The sequence below is a fragment of the Diadema setosum genome, chromosome 5 (assembly GCF_964275005.1).
Source record: "Diadema setosum chromosome 5, eeDiaSeto1, whole genome shotgun sequence".
In the NCBI taxonomy this organism is placed as follows: domain Eukaryota; kingdom Metazoa; phylum Echinodermata; class Echinoidea; order Diadematoida; family Diadematidae; genus Diadema; species Diadema setosum.
Genome location: NC_092689.1, coordinates 31,462,121 through 31,487,808, shown reverse-complemented (window position 1 = coordinate 31,487,808; position 25,688 = coordinate 31,462,121). Strand labels below are relative to the sequence as shown.

General features: G+C 39.4%; 2 protein-coding genes across 2 annotated transcripts in view; one reads left to right on the top strand and one right to left on the bottom strand.

Moving 5' to 3' along the window:
- LOC140228841 (putative neutral ceramidase C) overlaps positions 1 to 25,688 on the bottom strand; it is a 103,786-nt gene that overhangs the window by 26,627 nt on the left and 51,471 nt on the right. The window lies entirely within an intron of this gene.
- LOC140229289 (uncharacterized) overlaps positions 1 to 25,688 on the top strand; it is a 44,653-nt gene that overhangs the window by 10,930 nt on the left and 8,035 nt on the right. Inside the window, exons 4-11 of the mRNA XM_072309564.1 lie at positions 14,228 to 14,355; positions 15,201 to 15,278; positions 16,136 to 16,256; positions 17,341 to 17,463; positions 20,532 to 20,618; positions 21,330 to 21,434; positions 22,510 to 22,591; positions 25,044 to 25,156. Coding sequence (XP_072165665.1) covers positions 14,228 to 14,355; positions 15,201 to 15,278; positions 16,136 to 16,256; positions 17,341 to 17,463; positions 20,532 to 20,618; positions 21,330 to 21,434; positions 22,510 to 22,591; positions 25,044 to 25,156 — 837 coding nt within the window. The remainder of the gene's footprint in view (positions 1 to 14,227; positions 14,356 to 15,200; positions 15,279 to 16,135; positions 16,257 to 17,340; positions 17,464 to 20,531; positions 20,619 to 21,329; positions 21,435 to 22,509; positions 22,592 to 25,043; positions 25,157 to 25,688) is intronic.

Genomic DNA, 25,688 nt, shown 5'->3' with positions numbered 1-25,688 from the left:
CAAAGCTGTATGTGTACCTGCAAATGAAATGATTGTTGTGGAATGCGAACTCATGTCAGCCCCCATACACTTTGAATCCAATGTTCTCGTAGAAACAACTTCCAAAAGACAGTTAGCTAGAGAAGTACTTGTCGAGTCGGCTGTAGTTACAGTAAGTAAGGGGAATGGGCGATATGTATCAATAGCCCTTAAAAATCATGCCCCCTACCCTGTTTGGTTAGCAAAGAGAACCATAGTTGGGGATGCCTATATGTGTACAGTACATGGGCCTATTCAATGCAATAGTCAGAGTGCTGGGAGTGGTAGCCAGGGTAATGGGGAATCCCCTCCCAAGGTAAACAATGTAGTAGATGAGTTAGACTTCTCTCAGTCTCCAGCCTCAAATGAAGAGATTGATGGGGTCAAACGGGTGCTAGGGGAATACCCTCAAGCATTTAGCGTAAGTGATTTTGACCTAGGCCATAGTACAATCGTAGAACATAACATTGACTTGACTGACCAACAACCATTTCGAGAACGATATCGACCGATTCCCCCTTCCTTGTACGATGAAGTTAGGGCCCATTTAGACACCATGAAACAGGCTGGGGTAATTAGGGAATCCCACTCTCCCTATGCCAGTCCCATAGTCCTTGTACGTAAGAAAGATGGTTCCCTTAGATTTTGTGTAGATTTTCGAAAATTAAATTCCAAGACAATTAGAGACTCTTACGCACTGCCACGAATTGATGAAACCCTACAAGCCCTCAATGGTGCTAAGTGGTTTAGTTCCCTCGATCTGCGCTCCGGTTATTGGCAGATAGGTGTCGCAGAGAAGGACAAGCATAAAACAGCTTTCGTCCTACCCCCACCCCTCGGACTATGGGAGTGCAATAGGCTACCTTTCGGACTGTGCAATGCCCCCGGTACATTCCAGCGTGCCATGGAGCGTTGCCTGGGTGATCTGAACCACAAAATATGTGTAGTCTATCTCGATGATATTATCATCTTCTCTCAGACCATAGAGGAACACGAAGACAGACTACGACAAGTACTCGACCGACTGGCTATGCACGGCTTTAAACTGAAACCCACTAAATGTAAACTTCTACAAACTAGAATAAAGTACCTAGGACATGTAATTTCTGAAGACGGAATCGAGACTGACCCGGACAAAATCGAAACAATCAAAAACTGGCCCAGACCTAAACGTGTGCGTGATGTGAGAGCTTTCCTTGGATTTGCGAGCTATTATCGGAAATTTATTTCCGGTTTCTCTCAAATCGCCAAGCCCCTGCACGAGTTACTAGGGGGACCTCGCAAAAGAAAAGGAAAACCCTCCCAACACAAACCTCCCCCATGGAATTGGACCCCTCAGTGTGAACATGCCTTCAAAACAATCAAAGCAAAGTTAATGAGCCCCCCTGTGCTAGCATATGCTGATTTCAGTAAACCGTTTATCGTTCATACAGACGCCAGTACCACAGGTCTTGGTGCTGCTCTGTATCAGGTAGATGAAAATGGGGTTGAAAGGGTTATAGCATATGCCAGTAGATCTCTTAGCAAAAGTGAAATGAATGCCCCTGCACACAAACTAGAGTTTTTGGCTCTAAAGTGGGCAATCACCGAGAAGTTTCATGACTACCTCTATGGGAACAAAGTGCATGTTCTCACTGACAATAATCCACTGACTTATGTCACAACCTCTGCTAAACTAGACGCCACAGGTCAGCGATGGCTGGCAGCCCTCGCTAACTTCGACTTGACCATACAGTACAAGACTGGAAAAACTAACACCGACGCTGACATGCTGTCACGACGTCACGCTAACCCCAGTACTGATGAGGCTGTGTGTGAAGCTGAGAGGGAGACTAACAAACTGAATGGGCTAAAAGTAGGTCAAATCACCCCTGATGTGGTTGAAGCAGTGTGTAACTATGCCATTAATGTGACTGTTGATGATTACCCCCATGTAGAAGTTATTGCCCAAGCAAGTACTGTCATACCCCCAGAGGTTGGGACCCTACCCTCGTGTAATTCTAATTCTCAGCTAGATACCCCCGACTGGGCTGCAGAACAGCGTAATGATGACGTCATCAGTAGAGTAATATCTTTTGTAGAGAAGGGGATTCCCCCATCAGCTGACCAGCTCAAAGCTGAGTCACACGATGTACAAATAGTGTTGAGAGAATGGAAGAAGTTAGTAGTGTGTGACGGAGTCTTGTACAGAGTAAGAGAGGACCAAGATGGGGCAAAGGTCAAACAACTAGTACTCCCAAGTAGACACCGGAGACAGGCATTGCATCATCTCCATGACGACACTGGTCATTTAGGCATAGAACGTACTACAGAATTGGTTAGGGATCGTTTCTACTGGCCTTATATGGCACGGGATGTCGCAAGTTATGTGAAGACGTGTGGTAGATGCTTAAGGAGAAAGGGGGTACCCGAATCACATGTAACAGCCCCCCTAGTAAACATTAAGACTAGCCACCCCCTCGAACTAGTATGTATGGATTATCTCACCCTAGAGGAATCTAAGGGAGGGTATTCTAACATACTGGTCATCACTGATCATTTTACCCACTACACAGTAGCTGTCCCAACCCGAAACCAAACGGCCCTTACCACAGCTAAGGTTTTGTTTGATCATTTTCTTGTACATTACGGCTTCCCCTCTCGTTTGCACTCTGATCAAGGGAGAAATTTCGAGTCAGAAGTGATCAAACATCTCTGCAAGTTGGCTGGTATTGAGAAGTCCCGCACCACCCCATACCACCCCCAGGGTAATGGGATGTGTGAACGTATGAACCGAACCATACTAGGTATGCTCGGAACACTCACCGATGAACACAAAGCTGATTGGAAGTCACACTTAGCCCCCCTTGTACATGCCTACAACTGTACACGAAATGACGCAACAGGGTATTCTCCCTATTACCTCATGTATGGGCGTCACCCCCGCCTCCCAGTAGATGTACACCTAGGCCTAGACCCCAGGGATGAGGGGAAGGGTGACGCTGGCAAGTATGTAGAGAACCTAAGGAAACGCATGGACTATGCGTACAAACTGGTAATGGATAGAACTAGTAAGCTAGCTGCCCGTAACAAATGTAAACATGACCGTAGACTACGGGAGAACACACTAAAGCCAGGCGATAGAGTGCTCCTGAGGAACGTAGGAATCCAAGGGAAACACAAACTAGCAGACAAATGGGGGAAATACCCGTACGTTGTAGTCTCACAACCTAACCCCGATCTTCCCGTATTCCGAGTTCGCCCTGAAAATGGGATAGGTAGAATTAAAACCGTCAATCGTAATCTCCTCCTCCCGTGTAACTTTCTCACCCGAGAGGAGAACCCCACTTCTAACATGACCCCACCTAATAAGCCGACTAGGCAGCCCAAAGTACAGGCTCCGTTAGAAATAATTAATGAGAGTGAAAATGAGAGTGAAAATGAGAGTGAAAATGATCCAGGTGTGTCTATATGGGCCACACCACCTACCCATGATGAAGAAGAGGCCACGCCCATGGAGCTCGATGAGGCAGTAAATGCAGTTAATGAAGGGGATAACGAAGCCCCCATAGAACATGGTAATGAACCTGCTGTTTTGCAGGATAATGAAGACATCGATGTAAATATTGACGTAGATGTAAACAGTGGGACTAGCGAAGGGGAAAATCTCCCCATAACCCCTGAAATTGAGGTCGAGACACCTGACCCGCAATTAATTACTGAGGAGGACCGCTCTATCCGACGGTCCCAAAGGTCCTCTAGGCCACCCGATAGACTAGTGTATGATCATGCACAGACCCTCTCCCCTCCCGTGGAGAATTACGCCCCTGCTCATCAAAGTTTTACTAATTCTTTGTTCGGACTTGGAAATCGTCTTTGGAATACTTTTGTGGGAGGAAATACCCCACAACCCCCAATTGTTACTGTTTAAACATTTGGTATTGTGACATCAATATGTGTACTCAGTTTGTTTGTTGTACACTGCACTGACTGCAGTGCTTTTGCACATAACCGCGCCATCACGGTAAAAAGTTGTATTGTCTTTTCTCGTTTCAAAGTGAGATCCTCTTGTATTTAGGGGAGATTGTAATTTTTGGTGAAATCATTGATATTTCATCCCTTTTTGCTAAATAGTGAACGTGACAGAGCTCATCAGTCATAAGTTCTGTTTGCTATCTTGTTTGGTTTGAACTAATGTTGTGGAAGCTGCATTTCATATGGATTTTTTTTGTCGAATTGACAAAATTTGTCGCAAATGTACAAGTTGCCTTAATATGTGTTGTGTATTAATTGTATTTACGCTTGATATCGGTTTGTGAAATTTGTGCTATTTATCGTGAGATTTGACCACTGTACAAGGAGTACAATGACAAGTCCTGTAGTTGTTTGTTGAGAATTTAAAGTTTGAAGTCTCCTTACGCAGATCAAACAGTCTGACAAATTTCTTTTTAATGTTACCGTATTTGTCACCATAAAATGACAAACCCTCAATTTCATTTGTTAAGCATAGATTGCTTACCAAAAAGTATGTTTTAAAGCCTGTGTAGACACACCAGGCCAAGACAAAAAATACGATTATGTTTTCTACATGCAGGAAGAAAATAGTTTTTTTTTGGTGATATCTAATTCATGTTCGGCCATAAGTGGCTATGGTCCGCTCGGTTGATGGACAAAAAGTTGAATCTAGGCCACTCCAATAGAGGACCAAAGTTGAATTGTATCGTGGCTCATTTTATGATAGTGATGTTGGCTGTAGAATTACTGCCAAATGAATATAATTTTGCAGGCTTATTTATGTATCAACCCGTTTGACTGATTGACAGAGAAGCACTCATATCTGTTTTATTATGTTATTAGTACATTTACATTTGTGCTGCTTTTTTTTATTTAGTGGACTTTATCCACACTGTTCTATTCAAATGTGATAATTAAGATGTTTTCACGCTACAGGGGATGACTCTCCATGCGCAAGTCAAGATGATATTACTTTGGATTGATTCATGTAGAATACTTCGCAACTTGAGCATTTGCAGCCAAGTAATCTTACATGATATCTTGTTGTTTTTGTGTCCCAAAACTGAGAGGTGCGCAAAGTAATGTGTTATTCGACCTTTATAAATGTCTGCAGCTTATTGTTATGGATTCTTGTCACTATCAACCATATTTAATCGCATTTAATCACAGTTTGCTTAAGAAACAAAGTGGATGCCAAAGTCGGCCACTGTTGGTTGTCAATTATGCATTAATAGTTGTAAACTGTAAATATGTAAATAAGTGACATACAATCAAATTTCGAGGGCGAAATTTCCTCGGAGGTGGGGTAGATGTAGCCCAGCCAGTTGGCTGTTAAAGGGGCTTTACCAAATACCAGTTTATGTAGTCCTTTGATTTTATTCCATCCTTTGTGCCCATTTACAAACTGGAAGCACATTCATTTGACTTAAGCTATCGCTTTGTTCCATCCATCTCTCAATATGTTCATTCAGGACCAACACCCTCTCACTAGAGGTCATGCGCTCTCACTAGAAGAGGTCATGCGGTCTCCCTACTGGGGTCAGAAACTATAAATCATCCCTTATCTATGAATCATACAGGAACTGCCCATTCACATAGTGTTTCTGAGCTCAGTCTGTTACTACACCTAAAGATCATATTTCAATGTGAATTCCCCCATATCACTCCCACAGGCTATCCCATTCACACAGATAGCAAAATCTAAAACAAAGTTTATCTTCCTTGTGTGAATAATGTAGTCTAGGCCACTGACCGGCCAAGCCCAGAGTAAATGGCGACCTTTGTCCTAAAACTTGGAATCATTAATGACTGAGGTCAGATTAAAGAGAAACCCAATGGAAGAGAAAGTAAAGAAATGAGAGATTATGCAGACCTCTACCCCAACCACAATAGCAACCACTTCGAAGGGTTTGTAAATAAACCAGATGCATCAATGGACAGCTCAAGGCAAGTCACATCTTAGTAATCATTTTTTTTTTGGAAGAGTTTGGAAGGAAGATAGGCGGAGCCAAAGAATATTCGACCAATCAGAATTTGTTTTATACTTTATGCCAACCTAAAATGTAATCAACCAATGGTACTCGACAACCATCAGTGACTGACATGTAAAGCTAACCAATTAGCGTATGAGATGTAGAGAGAGGGTTTTAATATTAATGAAGATTGTTTAGGATGGAGGTGACATGAGATGTGGAGGTGAGAGAAAATGATAACTGAATGCGATTTCTCCTTTGGACTCCGAAGGGAGCAGTCATGCCTCCCAAATCCTTATAATCCAGAGCAACTTTTCCTTTAGACTCTGAAGGGAGCAATTATATTACCCTAACCCTGCTAACTTCGAGCAATGCCTTTCTGAGACTTCTTCTCGGGACTCCAGAGGAGCAGAAATGTTCCAAGCATCTTAAAAGTTGCATAACTTCTACGAATCTCCGAAGGGGATCAGTCTCGCAACGTGAAACTTCAATATGGTACCTTCCTGAGACTTTGTACCATTAACTTTCTATAGCTCCTATTTTTCATCTTATGTGCACTTGAGATGCTTGTCTGATTTTCCTGATCCCGGGAGCGGATTATGTCGCATCAACAGTTACAATTGATGCTTTTGGACTTCGACAGAAGACGTTGATTTACATTGTGTCGTGCCCATGTTCCTGTCGCCTATTCAAAGTCGACACCGAGTACCCGAACAAATTTGATGGAGATTGGACGCCCCGACGAACACTCTCGACCCCTTTTTTTGGAGCCAAGCCTGGAGCGCCGCTGCCATTTAACATTGAGGATCCAAACCATGGAGACGCCTCCTCCCATTTCGCGTTTCGCTGAAATTTATCTAATTTGATGACTTGTGCATCCTCCGAATTATAAAATGGACAATGGACTCCGCGCACGGTACCGTGAGTAGCACAAATGAAGTTTAGGGTTTTATAATTCACCTCCATATTAAGCATCTATAAATTGCATGAGTAATTAAGGAAATAATTAAGATACACCAAGTTGATGGTTTCAACCTATCAGACTTGCAAGACCCTAATATAATGTGGCATCCACATAAACCAAATGTCTGTTGTCTTCATTACTTAGTGTAAGGAGTTTATATAGCGCATGCTGGAGTGATTGTGATGGATGCGGTGGTGGTTTATGTGAGAGAATTAATAATGATGACCAGTCAACTAGTGTAAACATATAACTTTACACATTTTCATAATTGAGGCAATAACAGACCAACCAAAACCTAAACCAAATCTATAGCCTAAACCTATAGAGGAGGTAAGGGTTGCACTAATACTAAACAGCGTATGCATTCCATTCATGTGGCGCGAGATACCTCTATAGCAACATAAAGCCTGTCTTCAACTCCGTTGATCGAACAATGACAACCTGAAATTTCAAAGAGATGAGCGAGACGCTATATACACCTGGCCTAGAGTTAATCTATTCAGTTCTCATTCCTACTTCAAGTTGGGTTATGTTATTGTAATCATTCCCATCTGCAGTATAACAAAACCAAAGTGAGGGAAAAGGGGAGAGAAAAACGAAAGGTGGCGGAAGTAAAACTGCATGCACAACTGCAATCCATATCATTGCGTGTGACAAGTGAAGCAAATGTATTAGTTGTTATAGCAGTGTTTTATGAGCATAAACAGGCAAATAGACGGACAATGTCAAATATAAAAACCATCAATTTAATGTCAGAGAAGATGGTAAACAAGATGCATTGAAACTGTAACTAAATCGCTGCTCGGTCATGGAACGTCCAACTTTATATTCAACCAAAAAACATGTTAGGGGAAAGAAACAAATTTAGATATAACATTCTTAAATTAAAAACAAGAAAAAGAAAATGTCCACGTCAGGATTAAAAAAAAAAAACGCCGCACGAACATGCATTATATTCTAGATGGGAATACGGTCTTGATGCAAAGGTCCAATGATTGTCTCATTACTTTAAAAGCAATCTATGGTTCCCTTACCATCACCAGTACCACACCACAATGACGTCTCTAAAATCAATGGTAGCACATTTATCATTGCATCGTGCATTAACTCCCTTTTCCTAAACTACCAATGGAACGTGTCATATTATATTGTGTATTTCGATCAGTAGTGATTGACTTTAAAGAAGAAAGATAATGCAAAAAATTGAACGCTTACCACATTGCTTATAGGGCTATTCCAGTTTGGTACTCATCTGTTCTATTCTCCCAGATGCCAACAACATAATATCACCTATGGCTAAACTAGTGAAACAGCCATGACGAAAATAAACGACAGAGAACCCCGTCATAATCACTACACTTGGAAAGGTGTTGCCCGAAATTCCTCATTATGAAGCAATATCAAGTCACTTCCTTCCCTGCCTGTCTTTAACTCCGTTATTTGGTCAAACAATAACCGACAACCTGGAATTCCAAAGAGATACAAAGCGAGACGCCATGCACCTGTCCTGGACTAGAGTTAATTAATTCAGTTCCCATTCCTGTTAGTTATATAAACGTACACGTTCCTAAATATCCTACTACAGTATAACAAGAACAAATGAAGAGAAAAGGAAAGAGAAAACGAATGGTGGCAAGCGGGGTACTGTTTCAAGGGGCAATTTACAACATAACGTGTGACAAAATTAAAGAAGCAAACCCAACCTCCAAACTCCAATACAAAACAAGGGAAACAGAGTAGCTATGTTCATGACATCAGAGTGAAGCTGAACTGCAGAAAAAAAAGAAAAAAGAAATAAAAGGAAAAAGTCCTGCGGGACTCGATTAACTTCTCTCCTTCCGGTCGGGCATTATAAACACGCAGCGTGCTAAGCGATTCTGCCTCACGGAAGATCCGAAGATCTTCTGCGAAACTTAAATCTATCTATGGATGCTATACACAACACAAATTTACATTGATATTCAGTTTTTTGGCGATATACGTCAAGTGACTGATAGCGCTATTCAACTTCCCACGAGTGGCCGCGTAGATTCGATCAATATACAGTTGCAAAGATAAGTCGGGAATCGTTTCGACCAGATTCCATTCTCATTTTCAGTGATCGACAACGAAAATAATGTTAAGTAGCGACTTGAAGTAATATTGAGAAATATTCGTGAAGTCCAATTCTTTATACAGTCCTACATAATTCAGATGGAATTGTTTCTGTCATGCAACCATTTGAAAATTTCGTGTGGTGTCGGCGTGTCCAAGTAAGTTGATTGGAAAGGATATGTGAATGAGTATTTACCAATAGGTCTTTATATTGTAAAAGAAAATCAAACATGGCCATGCGGTCTTTTAAGAGTCATCTTCACTTTAACATTTGCAATTTCAAGTCCAAGTTGACAGTCAAAGCAATGTGGTCTCCAGCACAAAACAAAGGGATATTGTATGTGTGTGTGTGTGTGTGTGTGTGTACCTGTGTGTGTGTGTACGTTTACATGAAAACGTGATTTCTACATGGACGAAGGTGAATACTCCATAAAAGAAAAAAAGCAAAAGATGTAAGCATTTTAATTGTTTCGTGCTCTTATGGGGTTCGAACCCGTACGTATGCAACCTCACGTCTCTTGTGACGTCGCCTTTATCCTCTCGGCCATGTACGTCTTGACGAGAAAATATGAGGAACGCAAGCTTATATGTGAAAGATGATTCAGGAATCGTTTGGTCCACATTCCATTCTCATTTTCAGTTTTTAGCTGCAAAATTATCAACCTGATGAGGAGATTTGAAAAAAATAAAATGCATGATTACTGCAGCTTATTGTCTGAGCTACCACATACTTAAGTTTCAGAGGAAATGGAGCAAAATCAGCTGAAATAAAGGTGCTTAAACATTGTCAAGTCAATGCATGGTTTAAAAAAAAAATCACCTCCCATAGACATAACACGTCAACTTGTCTGATTTTGAGTCTTTACCTTTAATCATAATTTGAAGTATGATGGTAAGTCTTCTCGAACTAAGAGTGTGGAACGGAAGCTTCTACGTGAAAGATGAATCACGATGATCACCCGTGACCGACACATCTTCAAAGGGATCAGTTATCAGAAGTGGAAGCCCTCGTGCCAAGATAATTATTGTCTCAGCAATTCCAAAGCAATGATACCCTTACATTTAGGTATACCATAATTTCCCTCTGAAATCATTGGTATTATTCATGTACAATTGCTTGCCTTGTCCATAAACTTTGCTTTACAAACTTTCAGTGAAAGGTGTCATAACATAATTCTGTAACTCCATTAGCAGTGATTGACTACATAAATAAAGATATATCAAATTGAACGCTTAGCGCGTATAACTAAGGGGGATTTTAGCCTGATGCTGTGTTATTCACTGCTCAGATACCAACAACACTCATCACCTACGGTTACGTATAGAGAAATAGCAATGACGAAAATAAGGTTTTCCTTTTCTTCGGCAGATAGACACACAACCCCTTTGAACACACTATAATTGACATGGAGGGACATGAAAAAGTTCATTACTACTACTAAACAGTGATGCCTTCTACTCATGTGGCACAAGATACCTCTATAGCAACATAAAACCTGTCTACAATTCCGTTATTGGGTCAAACAATAACAACCTGGAATTTCAAAGAGACGAGCGAGACGCCATACTACACCTGGCCTAGAGTTAATTTATTCAGTTGCCATTCCTGCTCCAGTTGAGTTATGTAAATTATTTTCCGACCTGTCTTGTGCAGTGTATAACAGGAACAAACGTAGAGAAAAGGAAAGAGAAAACGAAAGGTGGCAAGCGGGGCACTGTATACCAAGGGCAATTTACAACATTACGTATGATAAATGAAGCAAATCCAACCTCCAGCCTCCGACAAAAAAAAAAAAAAAGGAACTTGAGTGACTGTGTGTCGTGGGGTAATGACATCGGAATGAAGCTGAACTGCCAAAAGAAAAACAAAGAAAGAGAGAGAAAAAAAATAATAGCGTCCTGCGGGTCCCGAACATCTCGTCCTAAGGTAGTGCATAATGACCATGCAGCGCGCTAAGCGACTATAAGGCCACACGGCTGTCCCGAAGATTGGATGTGAAATTCATATCTTTATATCATTTACAACATGAAAAAGTTCATTACTACTACTAAACAGTGATGCCTTCCATTCATGTGGCACAAGATACCTCTATAGCAACATAATACCTGTATACAACTCCGATATTGGGTCAAACAATAACAACCTGGAATTTCAAAGAGATGAGCGAGACGCCATACACCTGGACTAGAGTTAATCATATCAGCTCCCATTCCTGCCAGTTATCTAAACGTACATGTTCCTACCTATCCTGTTACAATATAACAAGAACCAATGAAGAGAAAAGGAACGAGCAAACGAAAGGTGGCAAGCGGGACACTGTAACAAGGGGCAATTTACAACATTAAGTGTGACAAAATTAATGAAGCAAACCCAATCTCCAAATCTCCAATACAAAACAAGGGAAATAGAGCAGCCGTGTTCACGGGTTACGTATACTTGATAAAATAATACGATAAATGACATCGGAGTAAAGCTGAACTGCCGAAAAAAAAAAAAAAGAAAGAAAGAAAGAGAAAACTCCTGCGGGAGTCGAACTTCTCGCCGTCCGGGTATGGAGTTATTAACACCCAGCGCGCTAAGCGATTACGCCACACGGCTATCCTGAAGATCCCATGAGAAACTTAAATATATGATAATACTATCGTGACACTGCTGATTGAGATGGCGCCATTCAACTTCCCACAAGTGGCCGCGTGGATTCGACCAATATACAGTTGCAAAGAACAATCGGGAATCGTTCCGTACAGATTGCGTTCTCATTTTCAGTCTTTAACTACAAAATTGTCGACCTGATGAGGAGATTTGAAAATATAAAATGCATGATGACTGCAGCTTATTGTCTGAGCTACAACATACTTAAGTTTCAGAGGAAATGAAGCAAAATCAGCTGAGGTAAAGGTGCTTAAACGTTGTCAAGTGAATGCATGGTTCTAAAAAAAAATCACCTCCCATAGACATAACACGTAAACCTGTCCAATTTTGAGTCTTTACCTTTAATCACAATTTCTAGTATGATGACGTCATCATATTTCAAAACCATCACGTGGACTTGAGAGGCAAATGTTCAAAGTACAACATATCTGAATTTGGGATAATATTGAGCTTAAACAACAGAGATACGAGCAAATGAATGTCAGAAACAGTACCTCAAAAAAATCAATTCCACTTTTTTTATTTAAAATGACGATATGATGACGTCATCGCGTTATCCTGGCAATATTGATACTTGGAATGTTATTTACAATTCATATACTTTTGTAATATGCAATAGAAATATAGGGTCGACGGACGATTTAAAGAGCTATGGCGAAATAAACAAAGACATATTTTTTCACTATATTTGCAGAAAGACGCCAGTGCATTCCTTTGTTATAGGTCGAAATCGATCGGAAATCAATGGATATTGTTACTCAAAGTATCAGGAATCCAAATCAGTCAAAACAAAATGCATTTTCATGTTGCTTACCGGCTCTGCGCACGAAATTGCGCGGACGGACGCGCACGCGAGAAAATGTTTGAAACGCTTAAAATTGTCTGAAACTTCGAGATTTCCCATTGGGAAGTCGTTTTGAGCCTTTTAAAATTTTGACGCGCGCTTACGCGATGATGACCTGTGTAACTAGCGTTAAAAAGTAAGATAGAGCGTGACCTGAACTTCATGTCCACCGAAAATGATACAGAAATGACATCTAGTTATGAAGTTATGATCGATCATGTGACAAGGTCCGAAAATCACAAAATGGCGCCTAGATGACGTCATAGATATGTTACTGTAATGAAAACCTTATTGTGGCTAGATTTTGTCATGAGACATGTTGACTGAAAATGTCATGTTATTTCGTAATGTCATTCTTGAGATATTGACGACACAAAATTGTCCAGAAAGAAAGAAGAATAAAAAAAAATAAAGAGAGATTTTGACAATCACAATAGGTGATACGCTGATAGCGTATCACCTAATGAAATGACATGAAATGAAATTGGATAGAAACATGGCAAGAAGATCAAATTACTGCATGCAGTCAAATCAAAAGCCATGTATCTCCTTCACTTTTGCAAATGAAGAGTTAAGTTTGAATCTTTAGTACGTTACAGTCTGAACTTACCAAAACAAAATGTGCTTACGCCCACCAATCTACAAACAGTTTGTTTTCGTTTGTTTGTGTTGGTTTAATCACAATGTATCCATTCTAAAGGTCACCTGGAATTTTAGAGATAGGGCTCATTGTTTACACTCCTGTTATACATTGAATAAGCATTCAAGATGGCCAAAAGTTATCTGTTACTTGTTATCAAACGTAGGTCAAGAAGAATACTGATTACCTAGGACAAATAAACACATAAGAAATTTGACCCTTGACGAAAATGTGTGAACACAGTGGTTGAAACATGAATTGGTTTTTACCTGACAGTTATACTTACAGATGAGCCAAATATTGAAGACCTATGTGAGGAGTATCTTGTGGCAGTGTGTATTAAATCAGTGCCTTTTAATTGTTGGGAATTTTTATTCACACCTCACTTGTACGCTACAGATGCTCTACATCTATGCTTCTCAACAAGTGGGCCACGAAACTCTCACAATTGGGCTGCGATGTTTTCCCAAAATGAAAATCATGAAAAAAGATAATTTTTATTCGATCTGCCCATCTACTGTGCCCCAAAAAACTTTGTAGGGGCCAAAGTGGTCCTTGGGTTAAAAAAGTTTGAGAAGCATGGCTGTACATCATCTTGAGGTTTGCATGAAATTATATCAGAGAAGAATATGCATGTACTGTTTTGTGTTCAAAGTGTACAATATATGCTGAAAATAACTAGCTTGTGGTACCACATTTGATATCGCTATGTAATATGTTCAACAATTTTTCTCATTTCATATGTTGGACACTGGGGTCACCGCTTTTTGCCTAATTAAAATTTACAGCAGTCATCCAGAGTATTGTACAGAAAAACATTTTTGTCATTGTCATTTTACTGACCATTGCTCATTTTTGTACCAAACCAATGTACTTTATGTGGTAATCTGCAGTGTAATCCAGCATACTTATACATGAAGATGTTTATTCATCGTAATTGTATCTTCATTCTTGTTTCTTCTCAAGGGTTGCACAGTCTCAGAGAAAAGTTGTATTCATAGAGTTGTGTTTAATGTATCATTGGTTTCACTGTATTTCTGTCATCAAGAGTGTTGAGATGGCGCATAATTCAGTGGTACCCGGTAACATCTTTTATAACGACGGGATCTTGCTGGACTCCAACATCAATCGCAGCCCCACGGCATACGAGAACAACCCAAGGGAAGAACAGGCAAAGTGAGTTGTGGTATCGGTTTTGTAGGCATTGTACTCGTTATAAATGTGGCATTAGGAGTTTAACCTGCTGAGGACAAGTCCCGAGTATACTCGGGCATGTGTCTATGGGAAATGCATGTTGTAGCAAAATCAGTCCATCCACAGTGGGTTAAGACAGTGTGTTCAGACATTAACAATATATTGTACAGCAAGAAATTTCACAATTAGGAGCCGATGCCTTTTCCTTGGCATGAAATTATCATAGTTGCCACTGGCATTCATGCATAATATTGTAGACAAGAACATTTTGGTTTGCATGCATTTTAACTCGTTCTGTATGGGAACCTGGTGTCCTGCGTATTAAGTTTGTGGGCATTTCAGAATTCAGTATGGAATGGATTAATTTTGTGAATCTTGGCTTTTGCGAAACTTGTGAAATCAAAATTCATGCGAAATTATCTCATCTTACAGTATCCCCTTTTTGTTGTATCAATAGCATTGGAGAACTGAGATGCAGAATAATATAGAGCTTGAGCTACATATCGTCGCTGGGGTGACAAGACCTCGTATCTCAAAAATGTCAACAAATTTTTTTTTTAGCTTAATGGTCAAATAATGGGTCAAGTGATGTCTTGGCCAAATCCTAACTGTCTTACTCCAAAAATGAAGCCACCATGACATGTCAAAGAGAAGGCTTTCCCATTCACTATAGTGCTTTGGCCACCATGTTTTTTTCGCTCTCCTGAACATTTGACAATTTTGAGATAAGAGGTTTTGTCACCCCAGCGACGATATGTTGCACACTTCATGTAATGTGATATTGTGGAGATGTCATACTCCATGTCTGTACGTCCCTTCCTGTCCAGGTACAAGTATAACGTCGACAAACTGATGACAGTACTGAAGCTTCAAGACGTTGACGGAGGAGACATCGGAATGATAAAGTGAGTCGTTCTTCTGTAAAACACCTTTTGCTTTGTTGAAGTCATCTATCAGCTGTTGCTAGTCACAGAAAGTGACCACTGTAGCTTACTACCTGTGTGTTGGGCATGCTTTTTTTTTTTTTTTTTAAATCCTGAACATGTGTCTGGATGTTCATCCCACTTTTTTTTCAAGGGCAGTCAGATCTTTATTAGGCATTTGTATTGAGCCTGTCATGCATACAGTGCCATTTCTTTTCTTTTCTACTACTAATTATTGTAACTGATTTACAAATCAGCTAGTAATGAGGAGATTGTTGTCAAGTCTAATCTAGTAATCAGGAGATTGTTAGTTCGAGGCCAGCTCGAGTATGTCTGCTCATGATTTTATTATAATGGCTACTTCTAAAACACTGAATAGTCTGTGCTTATTTACATCAATGAAGGGCAATTTGTAAGTAAATTGCAGTATAAACAACGAGACAAAAGAGTTCACTAATTTGAATACTGATTTGTGTGTGTGTGTGTGTTTTTTTTTTTGCTTAACAGTATTTTATATTAGTTCGATTGAGGAAAAATTAATCCAGCTAGCACTCTTTAGCCACGTGACAGAATTGTATGTAATTGGTGAAAATGCTGTGCTTGGGTGTGTTAAAACAAGCTGCATTTATTGACAAAGATGTAAGAGGGATGCTACTTCAGTTTATTGCAAACAAAATAGTTGTTATCTGTATCACAAGATCTGTGGCTTCCCCTGAGCATCGGCACTTTGCTAAAAAAAAAAAAAAAATGATAATAATAATGTTCTTGCTGCATTTAAGAATACAATACTCACTTATATTTCAACATCCCCACCTCCTTTTCTTTCTTTGTGGTGACAGCTGGTTTGCGGTGCACGGTACCAGTATGAACAACACCAATTCTCTGATCAGCGGCGACAACAAGGGCTACGCCTCTCAGCTGATGGAGAAGCAATTCAACCCAGGCTCTCTGCCTGGCAGGGTGGGTGAAGAAATGCGGCACCAAGCTGATATCAGCTGGTTTTTATCCGTCTAATAGGGGCTCTCCATCTACATATAATAGGTGGCATCAGATATGTAGGATGGTGCACCCTTTCATCACCTCTTACTTACGTGTGCACTTGACTGTATTACTTGCCAAGTCGATCTAGTACAATCGAGTTTGTATAACTCCCTACCCTAACTCCAATATTTTTTGCTGTACCAGAGAATAAGGCTACCTAGGGTTTTTATAACGGTATGACATTCTTACGCCAAGACAGTGTAAGGATTGGGGGGACTAGATTATCATCATTCATTGACTTTTTGCTTCAGAACATCTTTGTGAATATGGGAGTTCTGTAGTGCTCTCTGACATTATGGACAACCTAAGGACAAAAGATTGCATTTGACAACAAAAACACTTTGCCAACCTTGTCCTATGTAGCGACAAATTAAATACCCATGAGATTGATCCTCAAAGGCTACAGTGCAGAAGAAGGAATTGAACATTTCCTGGATCACCTGAATGAAACATCCCTTAATCAGAATACTTTTAAAAACTTTCCCCCCTTTCTTTCCTTTGGCAACAGCATCCAGTAGGGGAGTTCTTGATTCTAGAACAAAGCACAGTGAGAGTCCTGCATTGTACTGCTCCTTTATGGCAATCCCCCCACCCCCTCCTTCAAGTTTAGGAGTAAAATCTTGGGATGCTCCCTAAGTTGCATTTTACATGTTAGTGCTTATCAGGTCTTGTGGTCATCTATCCAAAAGCAAATGTCTAGATGTTCATGAGGTTGCCATGAATCATCAAAGGTTTATTAGTATGATTATATAAATATACAGTTTTCAGCACCAGTTGACAAGGTAAATTTCTATTCTTGAGTGAATGCTCTACTCTGTAGCCACTTCTTGATGTTGGTGGCGTGAGGATTTCTCCATGTATAGAGTAACTCGACGGATTCAGAAATGTCTGGGATTAGTCCCAGATTTTTCCTCCGTGTCTAATATGTTTTGCATTTGTGTTTTTTTTTTTTCTGTGTGATTAGATATTATCTTAATTTTTTTTTTCACCTATGCACCATCAGGGAAAGTTTGTGGCTGCATTTGCCCAGAGCAACCTCGGCGATGTCTCGCCTAACACACAGGGAGCTCGCTGCATTGACACTGGTCTTCCGTGTGATAGAAATCGCAGCACATGTGATGGAAAGGTACAGTTTGTTATTCTTAACTTCATCTGCGTGCCTGTATAGAGTTGCTGTCCGTATACAATTTGCTTTTATTGGTTTGATTTTCTTCTGTCTTTTTGTTTTTACTTTCACAAACTGTACTTTACATGACAGTAGTGTTGAAACCTGATTTAGTATGTCTTTTTATGTAGTTCATGCTGATGTTTATTATTCAAATACATTTCTTGAAACTATTGATTCACTCGAGTTGTGTTCTGCAACGTAATCATTATTCATTTCTGCGTACCATCTGTCTAATAATCTAAATGATATACATTTCTTTGGTAGTAAGTGTACATGGATAACATTTTGAAACTTGATGTATTGTGCAGGTGTTTAAAATATTACATGTTTGATTGAAAAAAAAATGCAATGTGTTGTTACTGCTTTGCAGGTTAAAAGAAAAGAAGAAAATTAAATAAAAAAGAGAATACTAATAACTGTTACCCGGGTCTCGAGTAACTGGGTTGAATTCACAATCCAATATCACTTTGATCTGTATGCAGAGAAAGATAACACACGTCCAGTCAAGATGGATGCAGGGATGAAAGTGTCTCTCTTTATTCTGGTATAAATCATACCGAATTTCAATGATCATATTAATTGCAATCAACATAATTATCAAACACTTCTTCTCATCAACACAATATGAATGACACATGCAAGTTGCTGGTATGAATACCTAATTCTTCATCAGTGTAATTGATAATTTACCTTGCTCAATATGATGCTTGATTTATACCTCAAAGAGTCTCGAAAATCAAAGGTTATTTATAACACTTACTCGTAACAATCACTCTTATCATTCCTCTGTAGTAAGCATAATTAACTGTAAGCTTCTCTTTTAATAAAAGCTAGCTAGTTTAACCTTAACCAGTCATTTAAAATACAAATGATTTAATCAAATAAACGCAACTATCATTAATCTCTGTTTGTATCCATGAACCAATCAATGATTAAATAAACCTAAACCAGGAATGCATTCATTTCTTTGGCAAGAATTGTTTTAAAAGCAAGCGGGAAACTAGTCATCTTAGTACACTGCAAAACAAATCCAACTTCTTTAGTTTTCCTTTGTTTCTCTAAAAGTCAGGTTTTCTCTCTCTTTCCTGCTCGTTTCTATATTTTATTCCTCTCATATAAAACAAAACGCTTCTGTAAAATCTTTTACCTTATAAACTTTTGCAACATTTGAGATGATCCCTGCCGTCAGGCAAAAGCGAAAGTATTTCGGAATTTTTACGACAGTCGCTCTGAAGACCAAACTTTGGGGACGATCCCTGAATGATTCCTTTTTAATTTCTTTATACCAAAGTGAGGAACTGGCCAAAAGTGAGGAACTGAGGAGCTGGGAAAGTGAGAGAGACACTGACCACAACTATAAACACTCCGTCCAGAGAGCTAGTGGTCAGAGCTCTGGCCGATAAGGTGTGGAGGTTGGCGTGAGTCACCCAAACTGTGTTCACACCGACTCTCTGTCTCTACCTCTATTCTACATGTATCTACAAATGTACACTATTATCATCCGTCCCTGTTTCCATTCTGCACAATGCTACACTACTATTCCATTAGCATCATACCAAGTATCCATGTATTTACAATTAGCACACGTTAAGGCATTTGGGCTTTCAGTCAGAATAACATATATATCAGTTACTTTGCAGTCATTCCCAAGATAGCCTAAGGTCAACGGACTCTTGCACGGTGCACCGCCTAGGAGAGTGTTTAGACTGACCGTCCTCCTACACAGGGTAGTACGGCCTATGGCTTGTTCACACTCGCACTAACAGCACTTAATCCGGAATTAAATCAGCTTAAGTTGTAATTTTCAACTCTTACAGCATGAAAACTACTCAATCACTACACAATTATAACAGTAACACAATTTCTATTATTCACCAACACTAGCATACCAGTCATATCCAGTCGTAAGTGATAATAGGTCAATACAAATACATATATTCAATAACTTCGCTGAGAACACCACTGGTGTTCAGAATTCCTCTTTTCTGAAGGAATAACCATTCAATTCAACTACAAAACACTAAATATCACAAAATCACCAATTATACCAATCGGAAGGAATGATTTTGAATAATTGAAAAGGGGTAAAAGCAAGATTTCTTACCTGTATGCAGAGAAAGATAACACACGTCCAGTCAAGATGGATGCAGGGATGAAAGTGTGCTCAAAACCACATCCATCTGAGTGATGTCATTTTTCTCTGAATTTCAAGCAGTTTGGTTAACTCCACTCCGGGTTTTAGGGGTGGATGGATCAAGTTTGTGAGGGTATTTTCTTGTCATTTGAATCAGTGCAATTGTCTAAACTTTCAAAAAATGGGGGGGGGGGGGGGCTATTTTCTTGGGGTATCACATAACGATTATGATATGAGCAAACCAGGGTGATATGAACAAGTGGAAGAATAGAAGACATATTAAGAAAGAGTTTTTTTCCTTTTTTTGTTGTTGTTGTTGACCTAGAAGAATAAGAATAAAGGAAGGCTTGTTAGAAACAATAAGGAATGATTTCAAAACTTGAATTTGAAAGGGGCTAACCTAGAGAAGATCAAGTTTCAGATAGTAGATGCATAGAAAAACCCTGCTAAATGAAGCCACCTTGGCCCATACCCATACATATAACACGGGTCATTTCAACTCACGATAAAACCGAAAAGGCGAGTGTGAAAATGATGAAGGAAGTAGGGAGAAAGGTGATAATAGCAATGGCAATTATGATATTTATTGGTTGTAATGATGGCATATTGATGATAACAGATGGAAAGGATGACAACACTTTATTGGCAAAATATTGATATTGACCTTGATTGTAATTGTGCAACATTGATGTGATGATGATGATGACTGTCATGACAGTTAAAGATTCAGTGATGAAGATGATTTAATGTTAACATCAATCCATCTCAGTCTACCTCGTGTTTTGTACTGTAGGTTTTCTCTCGGGGCAAGTTCCTCTGTGATGATAAATGAAAGTTCATTACTTGCTTTGTTTGACATTTTGTTTTGTTTTGTTTTATGCTGTGAAACCAGAATGAGAAGTGTATTGCTTTTGGACCGGGGAAAGACATGTTTGACAGTACAAGAATCATTGGAGAGAACCAGTTCAACAAGGCCATGGTAAGTTGAAATGAATTTCCTCCTGAAAAATATTGAAAATATAAAATACTGAAAAATACTGTAAAACTATACATTATTTCTCAGAGGAAGGAGCATAATAAAGCTATAGGAGCAAATGGTCATTGCAAGTGCCACTTTCCCCAGACCAATCAAAATTTCCCATTGTAATGACAACAGCCATGAAACAAATGTTGTGACATTTAAAAAATATTGCAACTTTGTATTCAGTAATTTGAATTGAGGATAGATAGATCGGAAGTCAAAGATCAAAAGTTAGAGTTGACATTTGCAATTTCAACATTCTGTGGTTAAATTAATTATATCTTCCCTTTTTCTGTTTAGTCCAGTTATGCATTCTATAATGTGGTTCTTATTTTTGCCTCATTATATTGTCTTAGATTTGCAAACTGATTGACAAATTGTCGTACATTGATGTATGTAAGCACTTAATTGATCAGTGTTTTGATAATAGTAGCCATGACTAAAGAAATCATAGGCATACATACTCGAGCAAGATTTATACCTACTGTACAACCTCCTGATCACAGGCGTCTTATCCACTAGACCACCGAGCTTCCTTCCGACGTCCAGTGCTGGTTCTAATCATTATGGCTTGCAGTAAGTACTGTGTAATTATTCACAATGGAAGAATTTCATCAATTTGAATGTTTTGGGATTGTTGGTAATTTTTTTTTCTCCATTTCACTCCAGGAATTATACAAGAGTGCTACCAAAATGCTGACTGGACCCATAGGATTCATTCATCAGTATGTGGATATGACCAGCATCACAGTCCCTTACAATTCAACATTTATTGTGAGTACACATCTCATAATGTACTTGTCTGCATGTCAAGATGATTCTTGAGCTGATGGTAGGTTGTAAACATTCTACAATTATAGTCCATGGAACTTCAACACATACATTGTTGGCAGACTGAACCTCACCAGAGAATTGCTGAAAAGCAGCTTTTAAAATCACCTTACATCCAGGTAGAGTGCGACCATTCGATTTTGTCAGTCCAAGACATTTGTTTACTATTAAGTTTGGTACTTGTTAGGCATTGAAATTGTAATTATCTGGCTAAAAGCTTGCATTGCCTTCTCTTTAAAGTGCCAGTTTAGATTCATTACAAGGTAAGCATTTTCAACAGCTGTCAGAGTCATCAAGCTTTGATCATATGTGTGTGTGTTTGTAAAGAGGCACACTGTTTATCAATATCTTGTCAGGGGAAAGCTGAAGAGCTATACAATGTATGTGCACTTATTTTCAGCAAGTTTAGCAGACAGTGAATATTAGACCCTGTATCAGGTGATGTATGAAGACAAGAACTGGCACGTTACCAGAAGTCTCTGTGAGGTTAAGATATGCCGCACTTGTGATTGATAAGCTGTAGAATTTAAAGCAAAAATCAAATGTGGGTGTATCTATGAATATTTTGAAAAGCAAAACATTGTTTCACAAGAGTCAGTATTACCACTCATAACAGATGATGTCTAAGACAAGAATGTGTGGTCTCAAGTCTATGTAATTGATAGACTATGGAGCTTGAAGCAAAAATAAAATGTGAGTTTATGTTAATATTCTTAAATGAAACGGGTATTTCAGGACAGTCAGTATTAACACTCTTACCCCATGATGTCTAATTTAAGAATTAGTGGTCTCAAGTCTATGTACCAGGTAATTGATAAGCTATAGAGCTTGAAACAAGTCAAATATGAGTGGATAATATGAATATTTTCAAATGAAACAATTGTGCTTGTCATGAATAACATTTCACAAAATAGAGACTTGTTTTGTTTTATTTGTTTTGTTCTGCATATCTCAGTTTTCAGTATGATATTGATTTAGATGCAAAACTTTCTATATTTTTCCCTCTCCTGTGCAACAGGGTAAAACATGCAAGCCTTCCATGGGATTCAGTTTTGCTGCTGGCACAACAGATGGCCCTGGGGCATTTGACTTTACACAAGGTGAGCTTTGAGCGAGTTCCTTCAGTGACATCATGTTTGTTTGTGTGTTTGTTTCTTGTTTGTTTGTTTTATTTCCATCTGCAATAAAGCTGCAATCATACACCAGGTTAACCCTAATCAGGCTGGGGGGGGGGGGGCGGAATCCGCCCCCCCTCAACGTTTCGCGCAATATCTTCGCAACGCGATAAGCTCCCGCCGCGATGTTTCATGACTTTTTTCTTTCAAGTATCGCGCAACTTTTGAGACCCAAATTGTTGCGCCCGCGCGTACCGTTTTGACGCGACGCCCGTTCGAAAAAAATTTGTCAACCCCAAAATTGCTCCAAAACGTGATTTTGTGTACAAATCCAATGCAAATTGTGTTTTTTCAATTAATTCACATAAAAATTCATATCTTCACTTAGAATGGCCGAAATTAATTTATTTTAGCATAATAATGCTTCGAAAAATGTCTGTGACAAATTTTGGCCAAAAAACAAACAAAAACAAAAGGTCAAAAAACAGAGAAATACATAAGAAATTCAAAAAACAATAAAATACATAAGAAATTAATTTCGATACAGATTTTTTTTTATCCTATGTCTCAGAAGAATGATACAAGAAACATTTTAAAAAAGAAATTAGCTTAATTGGAGCATTAATAAGTGATTTAGAGCCCCAAACTGATTTTATGCATAAATTACAATAATTAATTAATATAAAATATAAGAAAAATTTTTCGGAGAAAGAAACCGTACATTTTGATAGAATACGTTGCGGGCGTCGCGTGTGCCGATTTTCGGCGCAATCGCGCGTTCCATAGGCGAGATCTGAAGGGGGGGCGGAATCCGCCCCCCCCCGTAGCCCAGCCTGATTAGGGTTAAACACCCTGTTCTTTGCGATGAATAAATGAAGCGGGATCTTTTACGTGCATGAGTTGTGACTCTCTCACACTCCGGTCCTCTATTCTATGTCCTACATAAGTATCCGAGGGACAGAGTGTGACAGAGACTCCAACTCTCCCGTTTTCGACGGGATATCTCCCGCCGAAAACCCATTTTTGCAAAATCTCCCGTTCTCCCGTTTGAGATCTAATTTCTCCCGCCCTGGCTCTTTGTCTCCCGTTGGAAGGGATTTCTTACTTATTTCTATCGTATGTTGAAAAAATTAGCCTTAGATAGCACAAGAGAGCATCTAGAACCCTAGGAACTTCGCGCTTCGCACACATCAAGTTGGAGTCTCCCGTTTGCTAGGGGTTTCAGGCGGGAGAATCTCCAGATCAGAAGGTGCTTTGGGTTGGAGTCTCTGGTGTGATGCCTCTCATACTAGAAGGGACGGTATGATTACACACAACATTGCTCAGTTGGACTCGGGAATCGAACCCAGGTCCTTTGGATCGTGAGGCAGACGCATTACCAACTGACTGAGCTAACTCGCCGCCCTATGTCTCAACACAGAAAGTGCTGTGTGCCATGTAGTGCTTCATTGATACATACGTGGTATTTACAAAACATGCAGAGTGCTTGATATTTTCAAAATGCAGTGGAGCAGGAGAAATCATTTGTTTGGGCTATACATTGTAAAAATTAGTCATTTCAACCCCTGTGTACTAGTCATTGAATTAATGAAGTAATGTTGATGTCTTCAATGTGGAACCTTCATCACTCAGTTGCCTCTGCCTGTAGTCCCTCAAATGCCTTCCTGTGTTCTAAAACCCCATTAACATACGTGTTCATAGAGGAAAACACATTATAAAGCTTACTCTTACCATTTGTTTCTGACAACTTTTGTGTCTTCATTATCCTTCCTGATGGAAAAAAAAAAATATCTCTGTCGCAGAATGATGCAATGGCAGCTGATTATGAAGAACAACTGTATTCTAAGTTCAATTCAAGACAGCTATACAGTCAGGGAATCATTTCTGTTCAATTCCATCCCTTTTTACCTCCGCCAAGGGAGGAGGTTATGTTTTCGTTACCGTTGGTTTGTGTGTTCGTTAGTTAGTTAGTTTGTCCGTGTGCAAAATAACTCAAAAAGTAGTTAACGGATTGGGATGAAACTTCCAGGAAAGGTTGAGAATGACACAAGTAACAAATGATTAACTTTTGGTAATGATCCAAGAATTTTTGGGGAATTTATGAAGGATTTTTGATGTTTTGGCAGGTAGGGTCAATGAACTTGGGAGTTCAGGCTGCGCTTATTTGAGGTTTGCCTGTGCGCACTAAAGTGCGTGCTCTAGTTTCTGCTGGGGCGAGGCGCGCCGTGCAGCTGAAGGCTTATATATGCCGTAACAAAGGCTTCTATATTTGGAAATCTGGCGACTTTCAGCACCGATGTTGTGTGTACAGCTGTACGTATGATATTATCTCTATGGAAGAACAAGATCAGTGTACTGGTGGAAATAAGCTTCATGCTTGGCGGAGGTCTGCACTCTCAGAGTGCTTTTGTAGTTTTCTTTCTTTTTTTTGTCCCAGGGGAAACTGAAGGGAATCTTTTCTGGAATCTGGTGAGAGATGCCATCAAGGAACCATCCAAGGAACTGATAGAATGTCAGAAACCCAAGCCCATTCTTCTGGCAACGGGTGAGGTGAGCGCAATGTTCCTCTGTCTGACAGTTGTGACCATTGTACAGTGGGTGAATGTTCTGGAGATCGCATCATTCACTCTGTGTCAGCAATATGTGAGCTGGACAATATTATAGCATATTGCCCTCTTTTTTAATGCCATCAAAATGAGAGAGCTTCTTATGATTCTTTTTTTTTCTAAATTCACTGACTTTATTACTACTCTTGACTTGGCATATGGAGATAAAAGAAGGGGAAAAAACAACACACTACAACTTTGTATTCACTATCTTTCAAGAACTTGAGGATAGTGATAAAATAATAAACTTGTCATACCACATAAGCCTCTTACAGCTAAATGAGACTTCCTTCATATCTATTATTCCTAGGATTTGGAGATGTGTGTGTACTTGGTGAATATTTGCAAAGCTTGATTTTATTACATTTTTTTTTTTTTTTTTTTTGAGTGATGATGATGGTAGGAGATGGGTAACTAAGAACATTGTATTAGTTGCATCAGATGTCTGATATGGGATTATAATGATTAAATTTCTT